The following is a 25267-nucleotide window of genomic DNA, read 5'->3' on the forward strand; positions in this document are numbered from 1 at the left end:
GCCTTTGAGAGACGCAGAATTCGGACACAGAACCAGTTTTCCGATTTTGTTAGAAGCAAGCCGAGAAAAAGCAGCTCATCAGAGCAACAACAAATCTCTTTACACTTCAGGTTTCTACCACCTTTGAAGCTCAAATATGGAAGCAGATTAGCGTAGCGTTAGATGCAAAATGCTAACATTGTTTGTGGTGCTTTGTGGGTAAGATGACATCACCAGAGCTGAAATTTTGTTGAAATTTGGCTCAAAAGGAAAACCAATCATTTTAGTTGGGTCACGACTTAAAAAACAAAAAAATTACAGGACGATGGGTAAAGAGCAGGGGAGTGGGACTAATTGGTCGCTCTTTCGGCGAGCAGACACAGGCATGATGGACTGAATGGACTCCTTCTATGCTGTATGATTCTATGATTCTAAGGTAACTGTGCAATGATGAAGCCAGATCTGCCAAATTTATGTTACCCTACACAGCCTACTTAGCGTAAGAGAAAGCCCTCAGTAAACCATGTTAGATTGCTCCAGAGTACAGAATCACAGCTAATTGGAAGATATAAATTTTCCTTTTGCAGAATTCCAATTTATCCCTTAAGATCCCGATAACTTCCAGCCAAAAGCAAATCATACAAGTGCATAGAAACCCACAACCATCACTGGAAGCCTGTAACCAGAGGCAGACAGCAAGACTTCCCTCATACAGTCTGATTAAGGCTAATGAAATTTAGGTTCAGAATTCAGGAAAATGCTCGACTCATTTGCCATCTCCCATGGTCGTCCTCCTTTTACATTATTTTACTTTTAGCTTTCCTCCTACATAAAACTAATAAGGCTCCTTCCTAAATTCAGCAATGCCAGCCAGATCCTCGCTCACTGGGAATGTAGGTCACTGGTGGGTCCCTTAACATTATAGGATTGATTCTGTGACCTACACTCCCATTGAGTGAGGCTCTGTGGGAACATGACATCATCAAATGTACCCTTATAAATTCTTCCCCCACTACTTACAAATAGTGACCAGATCTCTTGTTGGATGCTTGGAAAGGATATCACACTGGATATTTTGGTAATAGATATTCCACACCTGACCTTGTTTTTCAAACATCACTTCTGCCAAAGTTACTCCATCTGGTGATTCGGCTTCATGTGGATTTGCTGCCTATTCTTGCTGTAGCAGCTGTGTGACCTTTGATCTCTGCATTACTCTTTTTGGCAACATGCTGCATTGGGAAGTCTGTGACCTTTCTCATCTTGCCCTGCCAGCCACAGAACGCCTAAGATGCAGATTCTGACTTGAACCACAAGCAGAAGAAAGTACATATTTCACAGCAAAATCTCCACAGTGTTGTTAGCTGTCGCTAATAGTAATAGGAAATAGGAATCAGGGACATCTCCTTCTACGCCAGGAGGTTGTTTGCTTTTTAATTATAAACATTAGCTAGTCAGGTGCATACGGGGAGGGGGGAAGAAAGACCTTGTTACAATTCTTTGAGCAGACCTGTGTCACGATCTGAAACTCATAATTTTATATTTTTTTGATTCATTCTCGGGATGTGGGCGACATTGGCAAGGCTGGCAGTTATTGCCCATCCCTAGTTACCATGTGATGGTCGTACAAATGAGTGGCTTACTAGGCCATTTCAGATGGCAGTTAACAGCCACCTATAGACCAGATTGGGTAAGAACAGAAGGTTTCTTTCCTTAAAGGATATTAGTGAACCTGTTCGGTTTTTATGACAGTTCAGCAGCTTCACGGTCACTTTAACTGATGCCAGCTTTTTTTTTTATTTCCAAAATTTTGTTTACACTGAATTAAAATCCTCAAGCTGCCATATTATGATTTAGTTTTTATGAATTAGATTTCCCAACACAAAGGTTCGTGCAACAAGGTTACAGGTAGGAAATTGGAGTATGGAGGACATAAAACCTTGTTCAATTTTCCACACATTAGCATTAACTCCCAATGTAAGCTTCTATTCCGCGTAGCTTTGCACATGGAATGCTAAATCCTAAAAATCATCCTATTGCCTTTCAAGAGACTACTAATTAAATTAGTTGAGTTCACAGGCTATTGGTCAATCAAAAGTTTCACATAGAAGAGATATATAGACTGATTCCCCAATAGGGCACTCACAGCACCTATTGGTGCGCACAGGGAGTACTGGTCAAAAATTGTGGGCCCAAAGCCCCTGATTTTCCAGCCATTCATTTAAATGATTGGAAAATCAAGACCTGTAGGCCTACGGTTTTCCAACCAGTGCTCCCTGCAAACACTGCTCCGCTTTAGAAGTGTCTGACTGGGAAATCATCCCATAATATAGAGGTTTTGCAGTTTGAATCAAGCTGAGTCTCTATTTCCATCACTGACACATCTTTGCCTTGCATGGGGTGTATTCTGCACATATGCCTGGGGAACCTGCCAATGCTTGGAAAAATACCTTTTTAATTTATTTATTTTCTCAACTATTTGACTTTCTAGTTTCTTCTCATGGCTTCTTCTTCTGAAGGTTTTGAGTCTACTGGGATAGGTGCAGGTTGCCCCCCCAGTGACTCACTCAAGTGGTCCTTATTAATTTGTGAGTGTTAACAATGAATGTTGGTAAGCTCTTCAATCATGGAGGGGCAAACATCACAAACAAGCTCAATCCTCCAGCGTCGCCGGGTCAAAATTCTGGAATTCCCTCCCTAACACCATTGTAGGAGGACCATCACCACAAGGACTACAGCGATGAAAAGAAAAGACCTACAATCACATTATCATGACACCAAGTGATGGGTAATAAATGTGCCCTTGCTAGGGTCACCCATATCCCAAAAATAAATAAGTAAATAAATAAATCCTGACGTCAGCCAATGTCCACACAGGTAATCTCTGCCAGAATGCACCACACTGGTCAATTAAGCCATTACAGAAGTCCCTGAAGTGTCTTCAGAAGAATCTTAAAGGGAAACTTTAGCAGGATAGGCACACCAATGTCAGTGTTCTCGCTCAGGCCAACATCCCCAGCATCGAAGCTTTGACCACGCTCGATCAGCTCCGATGGACGGGTCACATCGTCCGCATGCCCGATACGAGACTCCCAAAGCAAGCGCTCTACTCGGAGCTCCGACACGGCAAGAGAGCCCCAGGTGGGCAGAGGAAACGCTTCAAGGACACCCTCAAAGCCTCCTTGAAAAAGTGCAACACCCCCACCGACACCTGGGAATCCTTGGCCCAAGACCGCACAAAGTGGAGGAGAAGCATCCGGAAAGGCGCCGAACACCTCAAGTCTCTTCGCCGGGAGCAAGCGGAAGCCAAGCGCAGGCAGCAGAAGGAGCGCACGTCAACCCAAGCACCCCCCCCCACACCTGCCCCTTCAATCACCGTCTGCCCCACCTGTGACAGAGACTGTAGGTCCCACATTGGACTCATCAGTCACCTGAGAACTCATTTTTAGTGTGGAAGCAAGTCATCCTCGGTTCCGAGGGACTGCCTAAGAAGAAGACTGCCTAAGAAAGGGAAACTAGATTTAACATTGAATTAGATTGCACATGTAAGGTTCACCAGTTCTGCGCTGCATTGCAAGGCATGGACCTTATTATTAGGTAGCGAGATAGGAGAGGCCATCTTATCTTTTGTAGTATTCTTGCTAAAAAATCACATCACAAGCCTTTATAAACCAGCTGAGGTGCTCCACACTACTATTCATAGCCAGCTGTCCATCACTTATATGCATGAGTTAAGACAGGCCACAATCAGACCAACAGTGGGGCTGCTCCTCACAGCTCACAAGATTAAGGATAATGTTGATTTTGTCTTTGATGTGGCTTCTGAGGCTATGGTTAAAATTGTAAAGTAATTGATTCTGACACGGTGGAGCAAATGAAAACTGACTAAACCTTATTAAAATACCAATAAGCCAAGGCTGAACACTACCAGGCAACATTTTAAAACAGAGAACATTAACATTGTCAATTTGTACTTGAGAATGAAGAATGGAGTACCCTTCAAAAAGGAATTGGATAAATGCTTGAAGGTTAAAAAATTGCAGGAATATGGGGAAAGAGCGGGGGAGTAGGACTAACTGGATTGCTCTTCGAAAGAGCCAGCGTAGACTCGATGGGCCAAATGGCCTCCTTCTGGGCTGTACTATTCTATGATTCTGTGATTCCACACACACCAATCAAGCCACTCTGAATACCAGATTTTGTTTCTAGTGCGCCTGATGGTAGCTGTGTTTTAAGATGGGTTAAATATAAAATGGGGCACTACACTAGTGTGGCAGCTGCCACTTCATGATAACTGTAAATAGTTGTCAGTTTGTTCTGAGATATTTGTTGAAAAAAAAGAAAAACAAATTCCTAAAAGACTTAGTGGGTAAATGCATCACTCAAAGTTCCCCATGCAGGCCAATTGGTCCCAGGCTCAATCCTTGCTTTATGCTGAACTAGCTGCATTCAGACAGACCAGCTACAATATTTTTTTTAATTCATTCACAGGATGTGAGCATCACTGGCAAGGCCAGCATTTATTGCTCATCCCTAATTGTCCTTGAGAAATGGTGGTGAGCTGTCTTCTTGAGCAGCTGCAGTCCACATGGTGAGTGGTTTGGTACAACTGAATGGCTTGCTAGAGGGCAGTTAAAAGTCAGCCACATTGCTGTGGGTTTGGAGTCACATGTAGTCCACACCAGGTAAGGACGGCAGATTTCCTTCCCTAAAGGACATTAGTAAACCAGATGGGTTTTTACGACAATCCGGTAGTTTCATGGTCACCGGTACTGACATTGGCTTTTTTTCAAACTTCCAGATTGATTTATTTAATTAACTGAATTTAAATTCCCCAGCTGTTGTGGTGGAGATTTGAACTCACATCTCCGGATTATTAAGTCCAGTCCAGTAACATAACCACTGTACTACCGTACCCCTGATTGACCTCAACACTCCTAGACTGGGTGCTGTAGTATATGTACCTTTAAGAGAGAACTACTTTTACAGCTCCTGTATACTGTAGTACTGGCAGTGACCACACCTGTATATAAGCCTTGAGCATGCCTCTGTACCCACAGTCTTGAGACCACCCTACTCCAGTAAACACCTGTTGATTGTTAAGTTACAGCATCCGTGTAGTTATTGAAAAACACCATACTCTCAGAATCACGGATCTAACAGTGGCGACGAGTGTCGATTCGAATCTACCTGCAACTCTGCATTTCCCTTCGAGGATTCGCTCCGGGAGGGCGGTGGAAGAAAGTCGAGGCCAGAAGCATGGGCGTCGACCGCGAGCAACCGCCCAGTCGTCCGGCAGAGAGTGAACATCGCAGGGGAGGCTGTGGAGAGCCGGGCTTGGTTCCCCAGCCATGACGATCAGCAACAGACTGACAACAGGTACAGCGCAGACCCTTCCCGGACAGCGGCGACTGGAGCCGACCGACGGCAGAGAAAAAGCCGAGCAGCGTCGACGGGGCAAGAGAGAGGGTGAAGCGCACAGGGCGCAGCCGGGGGTTGAAAACCGAGCGCCGTCGAGGAAAAACAAAACGGAGAGAAAAAGGGTAAAGCAGCAGCCGGGTTCAGGACCGAGCGGCGGAAACGGGAAAGGCGCACAGAAAAAAAACGCGCAGAGCACAGCCAGGGCTCAAGGGCTGAACAGTGTCCGCGGGGAGAAGAAGGGAGAGCGCGGGAGACGCCATTGAGCCGCGGAGAAGAAGGAAGAGCGCGGGAGACGCCATTTTTAGAAGCCGCAGCGGAGAAGAAGGGCGAGCGCGGGAAGAAAGGAAAGCGCAGGAGACGCCATTTTGTGCCAGCGGAGAAGAAGGGAGAGTGCGGGAGATGCCATTTTTGACAGTTAAGTCACACCCAGGGATGCCGAAGAGTGGCAGTATCTCTACGTTCGACAATGAAGTCGAAGATTGGGCGACATATGTGGAACGTATTGAGGTGTACTGCAGGGCGAATGAAGTGCCAGATGCTAGGAAAGCACTGGTTTTGTTAAATTCCATGGGTGCAAAAACTTATGGGTTAGTGCGAAACCTAATAACCCCAGAGAAGCCCGTGAATAAGAATTTCGAAAGCATAGTAGAAATCCTACAGGACCACTTAAACCCCACACCGCTGCTGATAGCAGAAAGATTTAAATTCCACAAAAGGAACCAACATAAAGACGAAGCAATGCTGAGTACTTAACGGAACTGCGCAAGCTTTCGAAACACTGCCAGTTTGGAGTGGGATTAACAGATACGTTAAGGGACAAGTTTGTGTGTGGGCTTCAAAGTGAAGGAACCCAGAAACAGCTTCTATCAGAAAAGGATCTTACGCTGGACAAGGCTTTCAGCATGGCAGTATCACACAAAGCAGCCGCAAGGGGCGCTGCAGAGATACAATGGAGACCGCAAGAATATGGCACCAATGAAATGTCCTATGGAACAGGGAAGTGTTATCGCTGCGGCAGAACAACACACGACCAGAAGGATTGTTGGTTCAAGGACCAAGTGTGCAGACAGTGTGGAAAAGCAGGACACATAGCAAGAGTCTACAGGTCTGGGAAGAAAACCAACAGCAAGAAATCTCCACAGGAGAAGTACAAAAAGGTACATAAGGTGATGGACAGTAGTTCAGACGAACAGAAAAGTGATACAGACTCCGGAAGCAAGGAGCTGGGTTGTCTGAAACTATATAAGGTAACCAAAATGAAGGATCACCAGACTATCTGGGTTACACTCAAGATAGACGGAGTCCAAGTGAAAATGGAATTGGACACAGGATCAGCCCTAACAGTCATAAACCAAAAGGACTACAAGCAGCTATTTTCACATATACCCTTGAAAGCTACAGAGATTGTCTTGAAGACGTACATGGGGCAAAAAGTCTACCCCAAAGGAAAAATAAGGGTGAAAGTGATATACAAAGGCCAGGAAATACCTAAAATGGACTTATATGTATTGCCAGATGGGGGACCACCACTACTAGGACGTGAATGGATCCGGAAGATACAATTAGATTGGCATTCCATACAGGCACTGAAGGTTGAGGCCAAAAAGGATGACAACGTCACACCTGGACGATTGTCAAAAATGCTAACTGACGCAAAAGAAGTGTTCCAGGAGGGACTCAGTACACTAAAAGGCATAACAGCAATGATTAAAATAGAGGAAAATGCAAGCCCAAAGTTTCTTAAGGCCAGACCAGTGCCTTATGCGATCAGACCAGCCGTCGAAGCAGAGCTGGAAGGGTTGGAACGTTCAAGAGTACTGTCCAAAGTAGACTGGAGCGAGTGGGCTACACCCATCATTCCTGTAATGAAGAGGTCGTTGAGTAATACGCCTGGGGAACCAAAGAAGGTCCGCATCTGTGGGGATTTTAAGGTGACAGTGAACCCAGTCCTTCACACGGTACAATATCCGCTTCCACGAATTGAGGATATTTTTGCCTCGCTATCTGGAGGTAAACGCTTCACCAAAATTGATCTAGCCCAGGCATACTTGCAAATGGAGGTAGAAGAAGCCTCGAAACAATACCTCACGATAAACACTCATAAAGGTCTCTACCAATACAACCGGCTGGTGTTCGGGGTAGCATCAGCTCCGGCTATTTGGCAAAGGGCGATGGATCAAGTCCTGCAAGGGATTCCAGGGACCCAGTGTTATTTGGATGACATCCTGGTCACGGGCGAAAATGACAGTGATCACCTCGCCAACCTGGAGAAGGTGCTCACCAGATTAAAGGAATATGGGCTACGAGCTAATCGCCACAAGTGCGAGTTTTTCCAGAAGCAGATCTCGTATTGTGGCCACGTTATCAATGAAGAGGGGTTACATAAGTCCCCTGAAAAGATTGAGGCAGTAGTCAAGTCTTCAGCACCGGAAAATGTGTCACAACTGAGGTCATTCCTCGGGCTGGTAAACTACTACCATAAGTTCTTACCAAATTTGTCTACGGTATTACACCCACTGAACACCCTACTGCAAACAGGGGTACCATGGAAGTGGAATGACAAACGTAAACGAGCTTTCCAGAAGTGCAAAGAATTGATCACATCAAAAGAGGTGTTGGCCCATTTCAACCCAGCACTACCAATTTGTTTGGCATGTGATGCATCACTCTATGGTATTGGAGCGGTGCTGTCGCACAAATTCCCAGACGGGTTGGAGAGCCCAGTAGCCTTTGCATCTCGGTCACTAACCTCAGCCGAGCGCAACTACGCCCAGATTGACAGGGAGGCCCTCAGCCTAGTATGGGGAGTAAAAAAATTCAACCACTATCTGCATGGGCAGAAGTTCACCTTGCTGACTGACCACCAACCACTTGTCTCCATCTTTAATCCAAAGAAGGGCATTCCGGTGATGACTGCACAACGGTTACAAAGATGGTCCCTGTTTCTAGGGGCGAATCAATATGAAATAGAATATAAAGGCACGAAACAGCATGGAAACGCTGATGGGCTATCACGCCTGCCACTGCCTACTGTGGAGGAAGCACCAGCAGTGGACCCTATCGAAATATTTTATTCATCAATAATTGAACGATTGCCAGTAACTAACGCGGATATAGAGAAGGAGACCCGCAATGATCCGACGCTGTCTCGGGTATATGATTTGACGGTGAGGGGATGGCCAACACATGGCGACTCACTGTTGCCAGCATTCTCATCCAGAAGAGAACAGCTGTCAGTATGCCAGGGGACAGTGATGTGTGGATCCAGAGTGGTGATTCCACCCAAGTTAAGGGAGAGAGTGCTAAATGACCTTCATGAAGGTCATCTGGGAGGGGTGAAAATGAAAAGCCTTGCTAGGGCTTATGTGTGGTGGCCGGGAATCGATCAACAAATCGAGGACCTAACCAAGAGCTGCTCAGGATGCCAGAAGGTCCAAAATGCACCACCACATGCCCCTCTACACCCATGGGAGTGGCCCTCCTCTCCATGGCAACGGGTGCATATTGATTTTGCTGGTCCATTCATGGACTCAATGTTCTTAATAGCAGTGGATGCTCACTCGAAATGGCCTGTGGTGATAAAAATGTCCTCAACCACTACAGAGAAAACGATTGCAGTCCTACGGACCATATTTGCCAGGAACGGCTTGCCAGAGCAGATTTGCTCTGATAATGGACCACAGTTTGTGTCCGAAGAGTTTCAGAAATTTATGAGAAGGAATGGGGTAAGGCATTACACATCCGCCCCGTATCATCCAGCCACAAATGGATTGGCTGAGAGATTCGTACAAACCTTTAAAAAGGCGATAAAGGCCATGTGCGATGATGAAATTCCACTACAGCATAAGGTGGACAATTTCTTATTAGCCTACAGAAATGCGACACATGCAGTTACCAACCAGACCCCGGCCATGATGTTCTTTAACCAAAGGTTGAGATCTTGTCTGGATTTGCTCAGACCAAATGTGCGAAGAAATGTGGAGGATAAACAATTCCAGCACATCAATAAAAGCCGACAAGGAGCTTCAATGTAGGACAACCAGTCTTGGCCCGTGACTACCGAACAGAGAAATGGCAGCCCGGAACGATATGCACAAGGCAGGGGCCATTAATGTACACAGTGGATGTCGGGGAAAACATTGTGAGACGCCACATCGATCAGATCTTAGCGTCACAGGAACGAGTCAACCCCATGACTCGCGTACCTGGGGATGAACCCGACATACCGGGAGCATCTACCTCAGAACCAGTAGCAGTGGAAACCGATGAACCAACCGACGAAAAGGGGCCAGAATCACCTCCGCACCAAGAACAAGAACCTCAGGAAAGGCGCTATCCCGAAAGGATCAGGAAGCCGCCCCAAAGACTGAATCTTTAAATGGACTATTGTTGTTTAATGTGCATGTTAAAGTGTTAATTGTTATTTGAATATTATGGGTACTGCTAATCTAAAAGGGGAGGAATTGTAGTGTATGTAGCTTTAAGAGAGAACTACTTTTACAGCTCCTGTATACTGTAGTACCGGCAGTGACCACACCTGTATATAAGCCTTGAGCATGCCTCTGTACCCCCAGTCTTGAGACTACCCTACTCCAGTAAACACCTGTTGATTTTTAAGTTACAGCATCCGTGTAGTTATTGAAAAACATCATACTCTCAGAATCACGGATCTAACAGGTGGAGGGGGAACTGTTCCCACTCTTCATCATTATCTCATCATCCCCTGCCCGCTCTCACTTTGAAAAGTGTGTTTATGTGGATGTCAGTGAGTGCAACATTGAACCTGGCTGTGAAGTCCCTGTGATTAAATAGCCTGCTGATATTCAATCTGTCATGAAGACGGGCCACTTGGGAGAAGTATTGCAGAGCAGCTATCACTGTGACCAACATGGGCCAGAACCTTAGAAAAGGGGGACAAGAAAATTGAAGAAAGATAAAGAAAAAGCTATCAGGCTGTGTGGAATCCCTTCAGCCACAAAAACACTAATTCACAAAAGAGGCAATTGTGGGACAGACCTAGAATAGCTATGAATTGTGTGATAACGCCTCTCATCCTTTACTCTCCAGAAGCTTGAATTCACTCACAACTCTGCTGCCCGTATCCTAACTCACACCAAGTCTCATTCATCCATCACCCCTGTGCTCGCTGATTTACATTGGCTCCCTATCCACCAAGATACAACCTTCCAAGAACTCTGCGTTCCTCCAACTCTGGCCTCTTTTGCATCCCCCACTTCCTTCGCCCCACCATTGGTGGCCATACCTTCAGCCATCTAGGCCCTAAATTCTGGAATTCTCTCCCCAAATCTCTTTGCCTCTCTACCTCAATCCCCTCCTTTAAAACGCTGCTTAATGCCTACCTCTTTGACCAAGTGTTTGGTCACCTGTCCTAATGTCTCCTCCTTTAGCCCGGTGTCAAATTCTGTCTGACTACCCTCCTGTGAAGCACCTTGGGATGTCTTACTCAGTTAAAAGAGCTATAAAAATGCAAGTTGTTGTTGTTGTTGTTGTTGTAACCTATTCTATCCATATTCACAGGGTGCGACTGGTAGTCCAGGAATCGCTGGTGGTTCTGGAGATAAGGGAGAAAAAGTAAGTATTAAAAAAACTTAGAAAATGTAATAGATGTAATAGCAGAGCACTTGAAAAACAGTGACAGGATCGGACAAAGTCAACATGGATTTACAAAAGTTAAATCATGCTTGACTAATCTACTGGAATTTTTTGAGGATGTAACTGGCAGAATAGATAAGGGAGAACCAGTGGATGTGGTGTATTTGGACTTTCAGAAGGCTTTCGATAAGGTCCCGCATAAGAGATTAGCGTGTAAAGTTAAACACAAGGGATTGAGGGCAAGGTACTGACTTGGATAGAGAACTGGTTGGCAGACAGGAAGCAAAGAGTTGGAATAAACGGATCTTTTTCCAAGTGGCAGGCAGTGACTAGTGGGGTACCGCAGGGATCAGTGCTAGGACCCCAGCTATTCACAATATATATTAATGATCTAGATGAGGGAACTAGATGTAATATCTCCAAGTTTGCAGACGACACAAAGCTGGGTGGGCGTGTGTGCTGTGAGGAGGATGCCGAGAAACTCCAGGATGATTTGGACAGGTTGGGTGATTGGGCAGATGCAGTATAATGTGGATAAATGCAAGGTTATCCACTTTGGTGGCAAAAACAGGAAGGCAGTTTATCAAGTAGGGATCTGACTGAGGTAGAGATGCTGAGCATTGGAGCTCTTGTCCCATGAATTTTCAGGGCCATTGTTCAGTGTAGTGTTTTGCTGTATAGGTCCCTGGTTCAATCCCTGCACTTGCTTAAAATCTGTTACATCTCTAACTATTTCCATTTCTGACGAAAGGTCATTGACCTGAAACGTTAACTCTGTTTCTCTCTCCACAGATGCTGCCTGTCCTGCTGAGTATTCCTAGCATTTTCTGTTTTTATTTCAGAATTCCAGCATCTGCAGTATTTTGCTTTTGTGTCTGTGCTAAATTAGTTAATTTGGGCCAAGGCAAGAGTTGGAGAGCTACAATTAAGCTGAGTAGCCAGTCTACAGAGGGTAAAAATCAGCAAGAATCAAAAATCTGTTCCTGATTGCTATCTGGGGATACCTGCTGGAAAATATTTGTGTGGATGTCAGATGAGGACAGTATGGTCTCAGCTCTGATGCTCTCCCATAGTTGAGCAACCAGCCAAAACTCATTGTCTAGCCTCACACATAAATAAAATGGCTACTAGGGTAATTCACGTGTGAAACATGTCTCCTGTATTAGTAAGTTCCTTGGGAGCGAAGGGAATAGAATTGGAAGGGGAAAAAAGTTGTGTGATTTGTATCAAAATTGGAGGTTTCCCTAACTGGATATACCTGTGGATTTGTCATAATGTTGCTTCATTCCCATCCTGGGCAGTTTATGAGGAAAGGATCTCAGGCTCAGGCAAATCCATTTTCCGGCCATAATTTGACTCCTTTGTGTTGTTTCACAGGGAGAAGCTGGACCTCCAGGGTACCCGGGGAGCGTGGTAAGTATTAACTCAGCAAAACACATTGCGGTGGGAGATGGAGTAACCTGTTAAAGAAATCAAGGAGTGGGATGAGCTTAGTCAGCAACGGAAAACATCAGGTTTTCAGACATTCCGGGCTTCCCACGCTTTCCATCAGGCTGCTCGATTGAGATCAGAGACAATTTGAGCTGTCTGGTTTGGTCATAACCAGAACTCTGATGGATACAGGAAAGGATTACAGCAGGGATTGTGATCAGCTATTAAGTTCTTTGGGGTAAATTTATGAATTTGTGCACTTGGCAGAAAGCTTCACCTCCCAGCAGTGAGCATCAGGAATGCCGGCTAAGTATTTTCCATCCATTTGAATTTATAAAATTGCCCCTTTTAAGCTACTTTTTCAGTTGATACACATTCAATGAAAACCTCATAACTAATGCCGTCTCTGTAGAAGTAACTGGAAAAAAAGTTCTACTGTTTCAAAACTGAAGTGACAAGTTAATTAAAGGTTCACATTGAAATATCTCCAAATCATTAGCACGGACACTGGACAGCTGGGCACTGGGGTTGGGGTTCTAAAAGGTAACAAGACCCTGATTAGCATGCTCTAATGAGGCACCTCCCTATTTCCGGCAGGAGCACTGGCCTCCTAAATTGAGGGAGGGGCCTTAGGCGGTAAGTTGGTGGTAATGGTTTTTAATTTTGTCATGGCTAATGTCTTGTTCTCGTTGAGAAACAGAGCGGCAGAGAGATCAAAAATTGGGGCCTTTAAATTTCAGGGCAGGTTTTCAGATTTTCCACAGATGTCCAAATGCAGCCTAAGCAATCCTTTAATCAGGCACTCTGAGTGCCACTGCAATACCAGGAAAAAAATATTTGTTGTGGTTAACAGCTAAGAGTCATAGGTCTAGAAATTGGGTTGGTAGCGCCGGCGCTGAGCGCCTAAAGAGACCTAGAATTGGGGCGATGCCCTATGTTGGGGCGGACGCTATGAAGATAGCGACAACTCAGATATTGACTATACATTTAGCGCTTGCGCTAAGTGTTTGCGTGCGCCCGCGAGCGCAAGCAGTTCATGACGTCATTTCAGTGTGCAATGCCTTCTAGGAGCGCTTGTGCGCATATTGGGTGGCGCCCGGAGCCTTAGCGCCCAGCGCTATTAGTGACAGTTCGAGGGAGGGCTAACAGGCCCTTCTCGGAGTAGGGGGGCGCTATTTAAAGGGGACAGCTTTAGTGCAGAATCTTCTGCCACTTGGCCTGCTCATTGCGATCGTTGCTAGAGAGAGTTGGCGAGCTAATGTGGAACGGAGTTCTGGGAATTTAGCTTTACAGGACTTGGGACCTTCAAACCTGTCCGAAGCACTTGCAGCACTACACCTAAAAGCCTTTTGACCAACTGGCATCGGAATGAGAGCTTGTTTGGAGGGCGACGGCTTCATCGCCTAACACTGTGAAGAGGCAGAGAGACGGTGGGAGAGAGGGCCGGGATTGGCCAGAAGGAGGAGGGGCAATGGAGGTCAGCCAATCCGACGGGAAGCTGCGAGGGTCTTTAGGCAGCAGGTGACAAGCCTTGACATGTCGGAGGAGCAGTGTTTGGGAAGGCTCCGATTCTGGAGGGACATTGTTACTGATCTGTGCCACCTGCTTGGTCAGGATCTGCAGCCGCGTGAACGCTGCAGAGCCTCTCTGTCCGTGATGGCTAAACTGACTGATGGCTGTAGTGATCAATAGCATGTCATTCTATAGTGGACACTAGGTGGAGCTGTGTAGAGCTGTATATAGCTGTATGTTTAAGACTACATTACCCATGAGGCACTGGGCTACCCAGAAGGCAACAGTCAAGATGGCAGCCTGCACACAGGAGCACACATGGAAGCCTCTACAGATACTGTACCTAGAGAACGTGTACTGAATAAATAACTAGCTAGAAGCTAGCTGTGTTCATAATAAGAATGTCTATTTATTAATGAACATAACATGGTACCAGGGTGGTGAAGATCTGCTGCAAATTGTGAAAAGCGACATGGAGAATTTGAAGCCACCAGGAGGTTTGAATCTCGAGGGAAATGTCGACTACAATTGGCGGATTTTTAAACAACAATTCGAACTCTACATTGCAGCAATCGGATTCGGTACGAAGCCAGATGCAAGGAAGATAGCGTTGCTGCTTACGGTTGCAGGCCCACAGGCGATAGAGGTATTTAATACATTTGTATTTAATCCAGCGGAGAACAGAGAAAAATTAGAAGATGTGCTAAAAAAATTTGATGCACATTGCTCTCCCAAAAAGAATGAGACGTATGAAAGATACATCTTCCGTTCTCGGACACAGCAACAAAATGAGACTTTTGTTAGCTTTATAACTGATCTGAAACTGAAAGCACAGACATGTAATTTCTCTGAGCTCAAAGCATCCATGATTCGTGACCAGATTGTGTTTGGTATTCATGATAAAAAAGTCAGGGAACGTCTGTTGAGAGAAACCGAACTAAATTTGGAAAATGCAGTGAAAATATGCAAAGCCAGCGAGCTAGCTCGAAATCACGTGAAGACTTTCAGTGAAATCAATAATGATGCAAATGTAATGAGTGATAATGCTGCTGTCGATGCTGTGTCCTACAAGGGGAAGAAACGTGGGCAGAACAGAAATGAAAAGCAATCGGAGGATGACATTTTTAATTGTAAACGCTGTGGTTACAAACACCAGTTAAGACAATGCCCAGCGTTTGGAAAAATGTGCACAAAGTGTAATGGAAAGAATCACTTTGCCAAACAATGCTTTTCAAAAGTAAAAACGACGAAAGGGCAACGAGTTAATGTGATTGAGGACACTGATGTAAGTGAGACATTTTTTGTAGGAATGGTGTCATGTGACGATATCAAAAAAGATACAGAAAATGTGCAGCCCTCAGAAATAGACAATGCTGAACATAAAGTTAATGCAGTAAAAGAGGACAAATGGATGATCCCACTGCAGATAAATGGAGCATTAGTTAAATTGAAACTGGACACTGGGGCAAAAGCAAACTTAATCAGTATGAGTGACATTAACAATATGAAAGAAAAGCCCAAAATACAGAAAAAGTCAGTACTACTGAAGGACTATAATGGACAGAAAATAGATAGCTTAGATGTATGCAGACTTAAAGTGACAGTCAAAGACAAAGTGCATCATCTCATGTTTTCTGTAGTGGCTGAAAGGCTTGATTCACTACTGGGTGACAAAGCTTGTTAGGACTTAGAACGGGTCAAAAGAGTCTACCGTATAAACTGTGCCATAAGCAGGCCAGATGACTCGGTGGATTCTGTAGTGAATAATTTCCAGGATGTGTTCAAAGGATTTGGAGTTCTACCATTCACTTACAAGATCCAGCTAAAGCAGGATGCTCAGCCAGTGGTACATGCTCCACGAAGAGTTCCAGCATCCCTGTGTGACTGGCTCAAGAATGAACTGGACAGAATAACCACACTAGGAGTCATCAGGAAAGTCGAAGAGCCAACAGACTGGGTTAACTCCATGGTATGTGTAAAGAAAAAGAACAATGATCTAAGAATATGCATGGATCCAAAGGACTTAAATGCAAACATAAAACGTGAACACTACCAGATTCCCAAGCGAGAAGAAATCACCAGTGAAATGTCAGGTGCCAGATACTTTACAAAGCTCGATGCCTCACAAGGATTTTGGCAACTAAAACTGGATGAAGAGAGCACCAAATACTGTACCTTTAACACACCATTTGGCAGGTATTGTTTCCTCAGAATGCCTTTCGGGATAATATCTGCATCTGAAATCTTTCATAGAGCGATGGAACACATAATTGAAGATCTGGAAGGAGTTCGGGTCTATGTTGATGACATCATCATCTGGGGCTCCACACTGAAAGAACACAATGAGAGACTGACTAAAGTGCTGCAGAGCATACGCCGGAATGGACTGAAGCTCAACAAAGCCAAGTGTCAGTTTGGCGTCCAGGAAGTCACTTTCCTAGGAGATAATCTATCTGGTAAAGGAATAGAGCCAGATATGGAAAAAGTAAACGCCATACTCAAAATGCCCCAACCCACTGACAAAAAAGGAGTGCTACGCATCATGGGGATGATAAACTTCATTGGAAAGTTCATTCCTAACTTGTCAGCCAAGACAGCCTGTCTGCGAGACCTGCTACATAAAACAAATGAGTTCGCATGGACAGAAAGACATGAACAAGAGTGGATAAACCTCAAAACAGTGCTGACAACCACACCTGTACTCACCACCTTTGACCCAACCAAAAAAATCAAAGTGTCAACGGATGCATCAAAAGATGGCCTAGGTGCGGTCTTGCTACAAGCAGATGGTGAAGATTGGAAGCCTGTTGCCTATGCCTCCAGGCCTATGACTGATACTGAGTCGATACGCCCAGATTGAAAAGGAATGTCTAGGCTTGGTAGTTGGACTAGAAAAGTTTCATGGCTACATATATGGACTTCCCACCTTCACAGTTGAGACAGACCACAGCCCTCTGGTTGCCATCATAAAAAAAAAACCTGAATGAGATGTCTCCAAGGATTCAACGACTCATGATGAAGCTGCAAAGATATGACTTTGAACTGATCTACACACCAGGCAAATACATAGTGTTAGCAGATGCACTATCCCGAGCACCCACAATGAGTCATGTGAGCTCTACTGAAGAAGACGTGGATGTTCATGTGAGTATGGTCACTGCTGCGCTGCCCGTGTCAGACACAAAATCAAAGCAAATAGCAGAAGAAACAGTAAAATATACAGTATTACAAACAGTAATAGAGAACATTCATCATGGCTGGCCAAAAGGTTCCTGTCCAAAATATTTTCACATAAGGTCAGAATTGAGTGTCGCAAGTGGACTATTACTAAAACAGAACAGAATAGTCATTCCACAGGCTCTACGTCAAGACATGCTCAAAAGGATTCATGAGGGACACCTCGGAATTGAAAAATGCAAAAGGAGAGCAAGAGACACTGTTTATTGGCCTGGCATAAATAAGGACATTGAGAACATGATAGGCAAATGTGAGACATGTCAGAAACACCAAAGCAAACAAACAAAGGAACCAATGATAGTAGCTGACATACCAACAGCAGCATGGCAAAAGGTTGGCATGGACCTTTTTCATTTAAATGGTAAAGACTATCTAATAGTGATTAACTACTATTCTAACTATCCTGAGATGGCACTGCTCTCAAGCACCACAGCAAGCAGTGTCATAATGCATGTGAAATCCATCTTCGCCAGACATGGAATTCCCAGGATTGCCGTTAGCGACAATGGTCCGTGCTTCAACTGTAAGGAGTGGCAACAGTTTGCAGCACATTATGACTTTCAGCACATCACATCCAGTCCTTTGTATGCTCAGCCAAATGGTAAGGCAGAGAAAGGTGTTCAAGTTCTCAAGCAGCTACTGAAGAAAGCGACAGAAAGCAAGTCTGATCCTTATCTCGCCCTGCTGAGCTACCGAGCCTCACCTTTATACTGTGGTTCTTCACCTGCTGAACTACTAATGGGTCGCAAGTTGCGCACCACGCTACCCTGCTGTGCAAAAGAACAGCAAAGTGAGGAACTGAGACAGAGACTTCAACTGTTAAACCTGAAACAGAAATCATACTATGACAAGTCATCCAAAACTCTAAAACCATTGACAAAGGATGATGTTGTCAGGATTGAGGATCCAGATGCATGGAACAGGAAAGCTGCAGTTCTTGAGGAAGTAGGACCAAGGTCATACACTGTTAGAACTGAGGAAGGACAGATTCTCAGGAGGAACCACCGTTCCCTCCTAAAAACACAACAGACTATTCAAGACCAGATTGATGACAATGCCGCAACTGCATCTTGTCATTCACCGCCAGAACAATCTCATGAAGACACATCAGACTTACCCGTGTTGAGAAGATCCACACGTGAAGTAAAAGAGCCTGATAGACTTAATCTTTGAGTACAATGTAAAGCTTTGAAAATGTGTTGACTGTTTTGAAAATGTTTATGTTTATAGAGCACTAACAAAAGTGTTTCTGATATTATCTTTATTGTTTTCTTGAAAGTTGATTGATATTGATTTTGTTAAACCTCAAAGAAAGGGGGATGTAGTGATCAATAGCATGTCATTCTATAGTGGACACTAGGTGGAGCTGTGTAGAGCTGTATATAGCTGTATGTTTAAGACTACATTACCCATGAGGCACTAGGCTACCCAGAAGGCAACAGTCAAGATGGCAGCCTGCACACAGGAGCACACATGGAAGCCTCTACAGATACTGTACCTAGAAAACGTGTACTGAATAAATAACTAGCTAGAAGCTAGCTGTGTTCATAATAAGAATGTCTAGTTATTAATGAACATAACAATGGCCTCCATTTTTATGCCAACGGATCCTTTCAGTCAACCATTGGGAACATTGCGACTGTCGCTCAGGTTGCAGTCCACTGTTGCATCCGGCAAGTTACAGATGCCCTTTATAGGCGAAGGCGTCAATTCATTACCTTCCCTCGGACCCTGCACAAGCAGGCAGAGGGCGCGCATGGTGTCGTTTCTATTGCCAACTTCCCCATGGTGCAGGGGGCGAGTGACAGCACACACGTGGCTTTGAGGGCGCCATGCCATCATACTTAGGACTTCCGCAACCGCAAGGGGTTCCACTCCCTCAACATGCAGCTGGTCTGTCACCACCGCCAAATCATCATGGCAGTCACCGCGCATTTCCCAGGGTGCAGCCACGATGCCTTTATCCTACGGTTGACCTCAGTTTGTTACCTTTTTGAGGGGCTGCCTCGAAGACGAGGCTGGCTTACTGGGGACAAGGGCTATCCTCTCTGGCCATGGCTGATGACAACACTCCGTGTGGCCGACACCCCAGCAGAAGAGCTGATCAGCAGCGGCCATCAGGCAACCAGGCACAGTAAACAACACACTATTGGTGTTGTCAAAAAGCGTTTCCAATGTCTGGAAGATTCGGGGGGATCCCTCCAGTACTCGCCGCAGCAAGTGGGACACATCGTCATCGTCTGCTGCATGCTCCACAACTTGGTGAATCGACGCACCCAGCCAATTCCAGTTGTCCCTCAACGACCAGCAGAGCAGGCGGAGGAGGAGGAGTATGAGGAGGAGGAGGAGGATGAGGAAGAGCAGGCGGAGGAGGAGGAGGAGGAGGAAGAGCAGGCGGAGGAGAAGGAGGAGGAGGAAGATGGAAGGGCTGCTGAAAGTGGAAGGGCCATACGTCAGAGGCTCATCTGGACTCGTGTCGAGACCCCTGTGGCGGAATGATGAGAGTCTTAACTTATGCGCACTTTGGATGTTTGAGGGCCTCTGAATGCCAGCATCACTGAAACTAGTCACATGCACCATGCCACATTGAAACTTCTGTTTATTGGCACAAAAGTCTTTCATTACAGCTAAACAACGTAATGTCAACAGAAACCATAACTTTCAAAATAACTGTGAACTGTTCGGCCAAGCCGCAAAACTCAACAAACCTTCTGCAAATATAACAACAGGTGAGGGTGTCCTTGAATTTGGACAAACAAACGTCTCAGCACCTCCCTCTACAACTGGCCCCTTGAGGGAGAACGACTTCTCTTTCGCGCCCGGCCCCTTCCCTCCCTGCTGCTCCTACGTAATTGGACCCCACTGGCGGCCTCAAGGCTGGGGGACGCCTGCTGACTGTCTGGAAGCGCAGAAGCCCCTGAGGGACGGCCTGTCCGACCTCTGGGCTTGGAGGGTGCGGACGCAGGATGCTTGATGTGACCATGGCTGGAAGCAGTGTGGCCTGCAGGTGGTGGCAGCTGCAATGCAGGCGCGCCAGCGCTGGCATGTGCAGTGGTCTCCTGCCGAGAGAGGACATCTGCACCATGGTCGGACGACACACTGGCTATCTGAGGGGAGCGGCTCGGCTCATCCGCCACAATCGCATGCTCCACTGATTCCTGGCCTTGTATGGGACTGGAAGGGCCCGGGGTGATCCTAACTGATGCAGAGAGGGTGGCTACAGTGAGAGATCGCGTTGTGTCAATCTGGCTGTGGAGGAGCCCAGCAAGTGACTGCGTGGCAACAGTGAGGACCTGTGTGCCAGGTGCCAGTGCTTCGGAGAAGGCCTGGACAGTTCTTCCCATTGCTTCGGACAAGGCAGGTGCCGACCGCTCCACTGCCTCGGACAAGCCCTGCACAGATTGTTGAGTCTGTGTTTTCCAAATGTAGTTATGCTGAATAACTGGACACAGACAACAGAATACTTAAACAGGTCTTTAGTAATTGAGGGTCAGGGCTGAACTGAAATAAAAACTGCTCCACAGGGTTTATATACCGGTGTGGTCACCACCGGTACTACAATATACAGGAGCCATCAGAAAGTAGTTCATCACCTTAAGGTAGTCTCTTAAGGTGGTACAGGTTACATACACTACAATTCCTCCCCTTTTAGCTTAACAGTGTACACCCCAATTTAAACATAACATGGATAACGTATATACAACTTTCATACAAAACTGTTCAAAGATTCAGTCTCTGAGGAGGCCTCCTGATCCGGGTCGGATAACGCCTTTCAGGGGTCTCTGGTTCTCGTTGCTGGGGTGACTCATCCATTTGATCTCTTATGGATTGAACATCATCATGTACGTTCGAGTCTGAGGTAGATGCTACAGGCTCAATAACTTCTTCAACTGGTGTCTCTGCCGTAGACATGGGGTCGACCCTTGTTCTCGATTCCACAAGTTGGTCAGCATGACGTCGTATTACGTTCTCACCAACGTCTACCGTGTACATCAAGGGTCCTTGTCGGGCACGAATTGTTCCGGATTGCCATTTATCATTCCTATAGTCCCTGGCCAACACTGGTTGTCCTATTTCGAAACTCCGAGTGCCCTTGTTATTTATGTGCTGGAATTGCTTGTTTTCGACTTCCCTACGCACATTGGGTTTTAACAAATCCAATCGGGACCGCAACCTCCTGTTATAGAACATTATGGCAGGGCTTTGATTTGTCACTGCATGCGTGGCGTTTCGATATGCCATCAGGAAATTGTCCACCTTGTGTTGTAGTGGAATATGGTCTTCGCTCATGGCCTTTATCGCCTTTTTGAACGTTTGTACAAATCTCTCGGCCAACCCATTTGTAGCCGGATGATATGGGGCAGATGTATAGTGTTTCACCCCATTCTTCTTCATGAATTTCTGGAATTCTTCTGACACGAACTGTGGTCCGTTGTCTGAACATATTTGTTCCGGCAGCCCATTCCTTGCAAATATGGTTCTTAGAACTGCAATCGTCTTTTCAGTGGTAGTGGTCGACATCTTAATCACTTCTGGCCATTTAGAATGTGCGTCTACCGCTATCAAAAACATGGAATCCATGAATGGACCTGCAAAGTCGATATGCACACGTTGCCATGGGGTTGAAGGCCATTCCCACGGATGCAGCGGTGCAATTGGAGGTGCATTTTGAACTTTTTGGCACCCTGAGCAGCTTTTAGTCAGATCCTCTATTTGTTTGTCGATACCTGGCCACCACACATAAGCCCTAGCAAGGTCTTTCATCTTGACTCCCCCCAGATGACCTTCATGCAGTTCCTTCAGAACTCTCTCCCTTAATTTAGGAGGAATAATCACCCTTGTTCCATACATCAATGTTCCTTGACAGACGGACAGCTGCTCTCGTCTGGCTGAGAATGCCGGTAACAGTGGTTCGCCATGTGTTGGCCATCCCTTCACTGTCAAACCGTAGACCCGAGACAGTGTCGGGTCGTTTCTGGTCTCTCTCTCAATACTCGCATTGGTGACTGGTAAGCATTCAATGATGGTCGAGTGAAATATCTCGACAGGGTCAACTGCCGGTGCCTCTTCCGCTGTAGGTAGTGGCAGGCGCGACAGCCCATCAGCATTACCATGTTGCTTTGTACCTTTGAATTCGATATCATATTGATGTGCCCCTAGGAAAAGGGACCATCTCTGAAGCCTCTGCGCCGTCATAACCGGAACACCCTTCTTAGGGTTAAAGATGGAAACCAACGGCTGGTGATCTGTCAGCAGCGTAAACCTTTGGCCTTGCAGGTAATGGTTAAATTTCTTAACTCCCCACACGAGGCTGAGAGCCTCCCTATCTATCTGAGCATAGTTGCGCTCAGCGGAGGTCAATGATCTGGATGCGAACGCGACTGGCCTTTCCAAGCCATTTGGCAACTTATGTGAGAGCACTGCCCCGATACCATATGGAGAAGCATCACAAGCTAAACGAATAGGCAGCGTTGGGTTAAAGTGAGCCAACACTTCCTTAGAGGTGATCAGTGCCTTGCTTTTTTGAAAAGCCCGCTTACAGTCCTCGCTCCACTTCCATGGTACTCACATTTGCAAAAGAGTGTTCAGCGGGTGTAACACTGTGGATAAATTTGGAAGAAACTTGTGGTAATAGTTAATCAACCCAAGGAATGACCTCAACTGGGATACATTTTCCGGAGCGGGAGCTTTCACAACAGCTTCGATCTTGTCAGGTGACTTATGAAGCCCCTCCTGGTCAATGACGTGACCGCAGTACGAGATTCGCTTCTGAAAGAACTCACATTTCTGGCGATTAACTCTGAGTCCATATTCTTTCAATCTGGTGAGCACCTGCTCCAAATTCGCGAGGTGTTCCTTATCATCATCTCCTGTAATCAGAATGTCGTCCAGGTAGCATTGTGTGCCTGGAATTCCCTGTAATACCTGCTCCATGGCCCTTTGCCAAATCGCTGGAGCCAATGCCACTCCAAAAACCAGTCTATTATACCGATATAAGCCCTTATGTGTGTTGATCGTGAGATACTGGCGTGACGCTTCATCAACTTCCATCTGTAAGTACGCCTGCGCCAGGTCTATCTTGGTGAAGTGTTTCCCGCCAGACAGCGAAGCGAAGATATCCTCAATCCGCGGAAGCGGATATTGCACCGTGTGAAGAACCGGATTAACAGTGATCTTGAAATCGCCACAGATGCGAACCTTCCCAGGTTCCCCCGGCTTGTTGCTCAACGAACGCTTCATGACAGGAACAATGGGCGTGGCCCATTCGCTCCAGTCCACCTTTGACAGTACTCCTGAACATTCTAGCCCTTCCAGCTCTGCTTCCACAGCAAGTCGTATCGCATAAGGTACCGGTCTGGCTTTGAAAAATTTTGGGTTTGCATGTTCTTCAACCTTGATGTTTGCCGTAATTCCTTTCAGTGTTCCCAGTCCCTGTTGGAACACCTCCTTAGCATCGTCCAATATTTTGGACAGTCGTTTAGGTTTGACATCGTCCTCTTTACAGGAATCTACAGTTAGTGCTTGTAAGGAATGCCAGTCCATATTTATTCTCCGGATCCATTCCCGTCCCAGTAGTGGTGGACCTCCCTCAGGTAACACATACAAGTCCATTCCCTGACTTTCTTTACCCTTGTAGACCACCTTTACCTTTATCTTTCCGATGGGGTATACTCTTTGCCCCGTGTATGTTTTCAATACAATCTCCGTATCCCTCAGGGGAATGTGTGAGAATAACCTTTTGTACTCTTGCTTATTCATGACCGTCAATGCCGATCCAGTGTCCAATTCCATCTTCACTTGGACTCCTGCTATCCGAAGCATGACCCAGATAGTTTGGTGGTCTGCTGTGTTACCAAACATTATGTATTTTTAGACAACCCAGGTCCTTACTGCTGGAGTCTGAATCCGTCTTTTGTTCATCCGAATTGTTCTCTGTCACCTTGTGTACTTTCTTGGACTTCTCCTGCGGCGACTTTTTGTTGCTGGTCTTCTTTCCTGACCGGCATACTTTCGCTATGTGACCAAGTCTGCCACATTTCCTGCATTCTTTATCTTTGAACCAGCACTGTTATTTCTCATTAATCTACTGCATATATTAAAAGATGATTATCTGTTCCTGTGCACTGCTGTGGTGTGGGCAGGAGGCAGACAGAAAATCTGGAGCAAAAGTCACGTGCATGAAATACATCTGTATTTTCCGCTCGCGTAGCACTGAGCCACAGGGGGCTCATGCTGCCTCATGCACAAGACCCATTACAGCCTCTAATTTGATGCAAATTGAGAAATGTTACCCCTACACCCTTCGATATCTTCAGAAGTTAGAACTGCCCCACCCTGGTGCTTTAATCATGTATCGTTGCAATTAGTTTGGTAAATTTTAGCACTAAAAGGAGCCAAATGCAAACCATGGTTCGATTCCATTTGGCAAAGGCAGGCTAGGCAATTTTGGACATATCTGTGCCTTACACTCTGACCTTTTGTTCTCATTTCTCAGTTTGACGTTGATCACTAACAACTTCATCTTTTCTTTCAGGTGGAGTTTGGCGGTTTAAAGGGAGAACCAGTAAGTATAATGCCCATACACAATCATCATAAAGCTGCCTAAAGGAAATATATCTTAGTCTTTATATTGGAATATTGTATTATTCAAGATGGCTGTGCATTACTGGCTAATAACTCTTATGAAATACACCTACAAGGGAATATGAGCAAATCCAGGTAATCTATCAGCATATTAAGAGCATATTAAAGTTTGAAATTAAAAAAAGTTATTAATTCCATCAGACTGCCTTTCACTCATGGATTCCTCTCATCTGGATCTCTGTACTTCCTAATCACCAAATCAATCTAACTAATCTACTAATATTGCTATCACTCTAAAGGGGGAAAATTCGGTTGCTTTGCGCCTCCCGTTAGTGCCCTAAGAGGAGCGCGGCCCCACCAACGCCTCCCTCGAAATTCAGTGGGAGGTTAGCGGCGGTGCTAACCGTTAGGGCCTCGCAGCGCTGCGCCGCTGGCAATGACGTCATTGCCATGCACAGCGCCCCACTTGCACCCCGGCCGCGATCTTTGG

The 25267-nt window shown here is 45.8% G+C and overlaps 1 protein-coding gene across 1 annotated transcript in view; it reads left to right on the forward strand.

Annotated features, from left to right (window-relative positions):
• Positions 1-25267, forward strand: part of col22a1 (collagen, type XXII, alpha 1) — a 407180-nt gene that overhangs the window by 227946 nt on the left and 153967 nt on the right. Inside the window, exons 16-18 of the mRNA XM_085992460.1 lie at positions 10939-10992; positions 12391-12426; positions 24728-24757. Of these exons, the coding sequence (XP_085848586.1) occupies positions 10939-10992; positions 12391-12426; positions 24728-24757 (120 nt within the window). The remainder of the gene's footprint in view (positions 1-10938; positions 10993-12390; positions 12427-24727; positions 24758-25267) is intronic.

This window comes from Somniosus microcephalus, chromosome 7, assembly GCF_052327205.1.
Source record: "Somniosus microcephalus isolate GS21.2 chromosome 7, FLI_Smic_1.0, whole genome shotgun sequence".
In the NCBI taxonomy this organism is placed as follows: domain Eukaryota; kingdom Metazoa; phylum Chordata; class Chondrichthyes; order Squaliformes; family Somniosidae; genus Somniosus; species Somniosus microcephalus.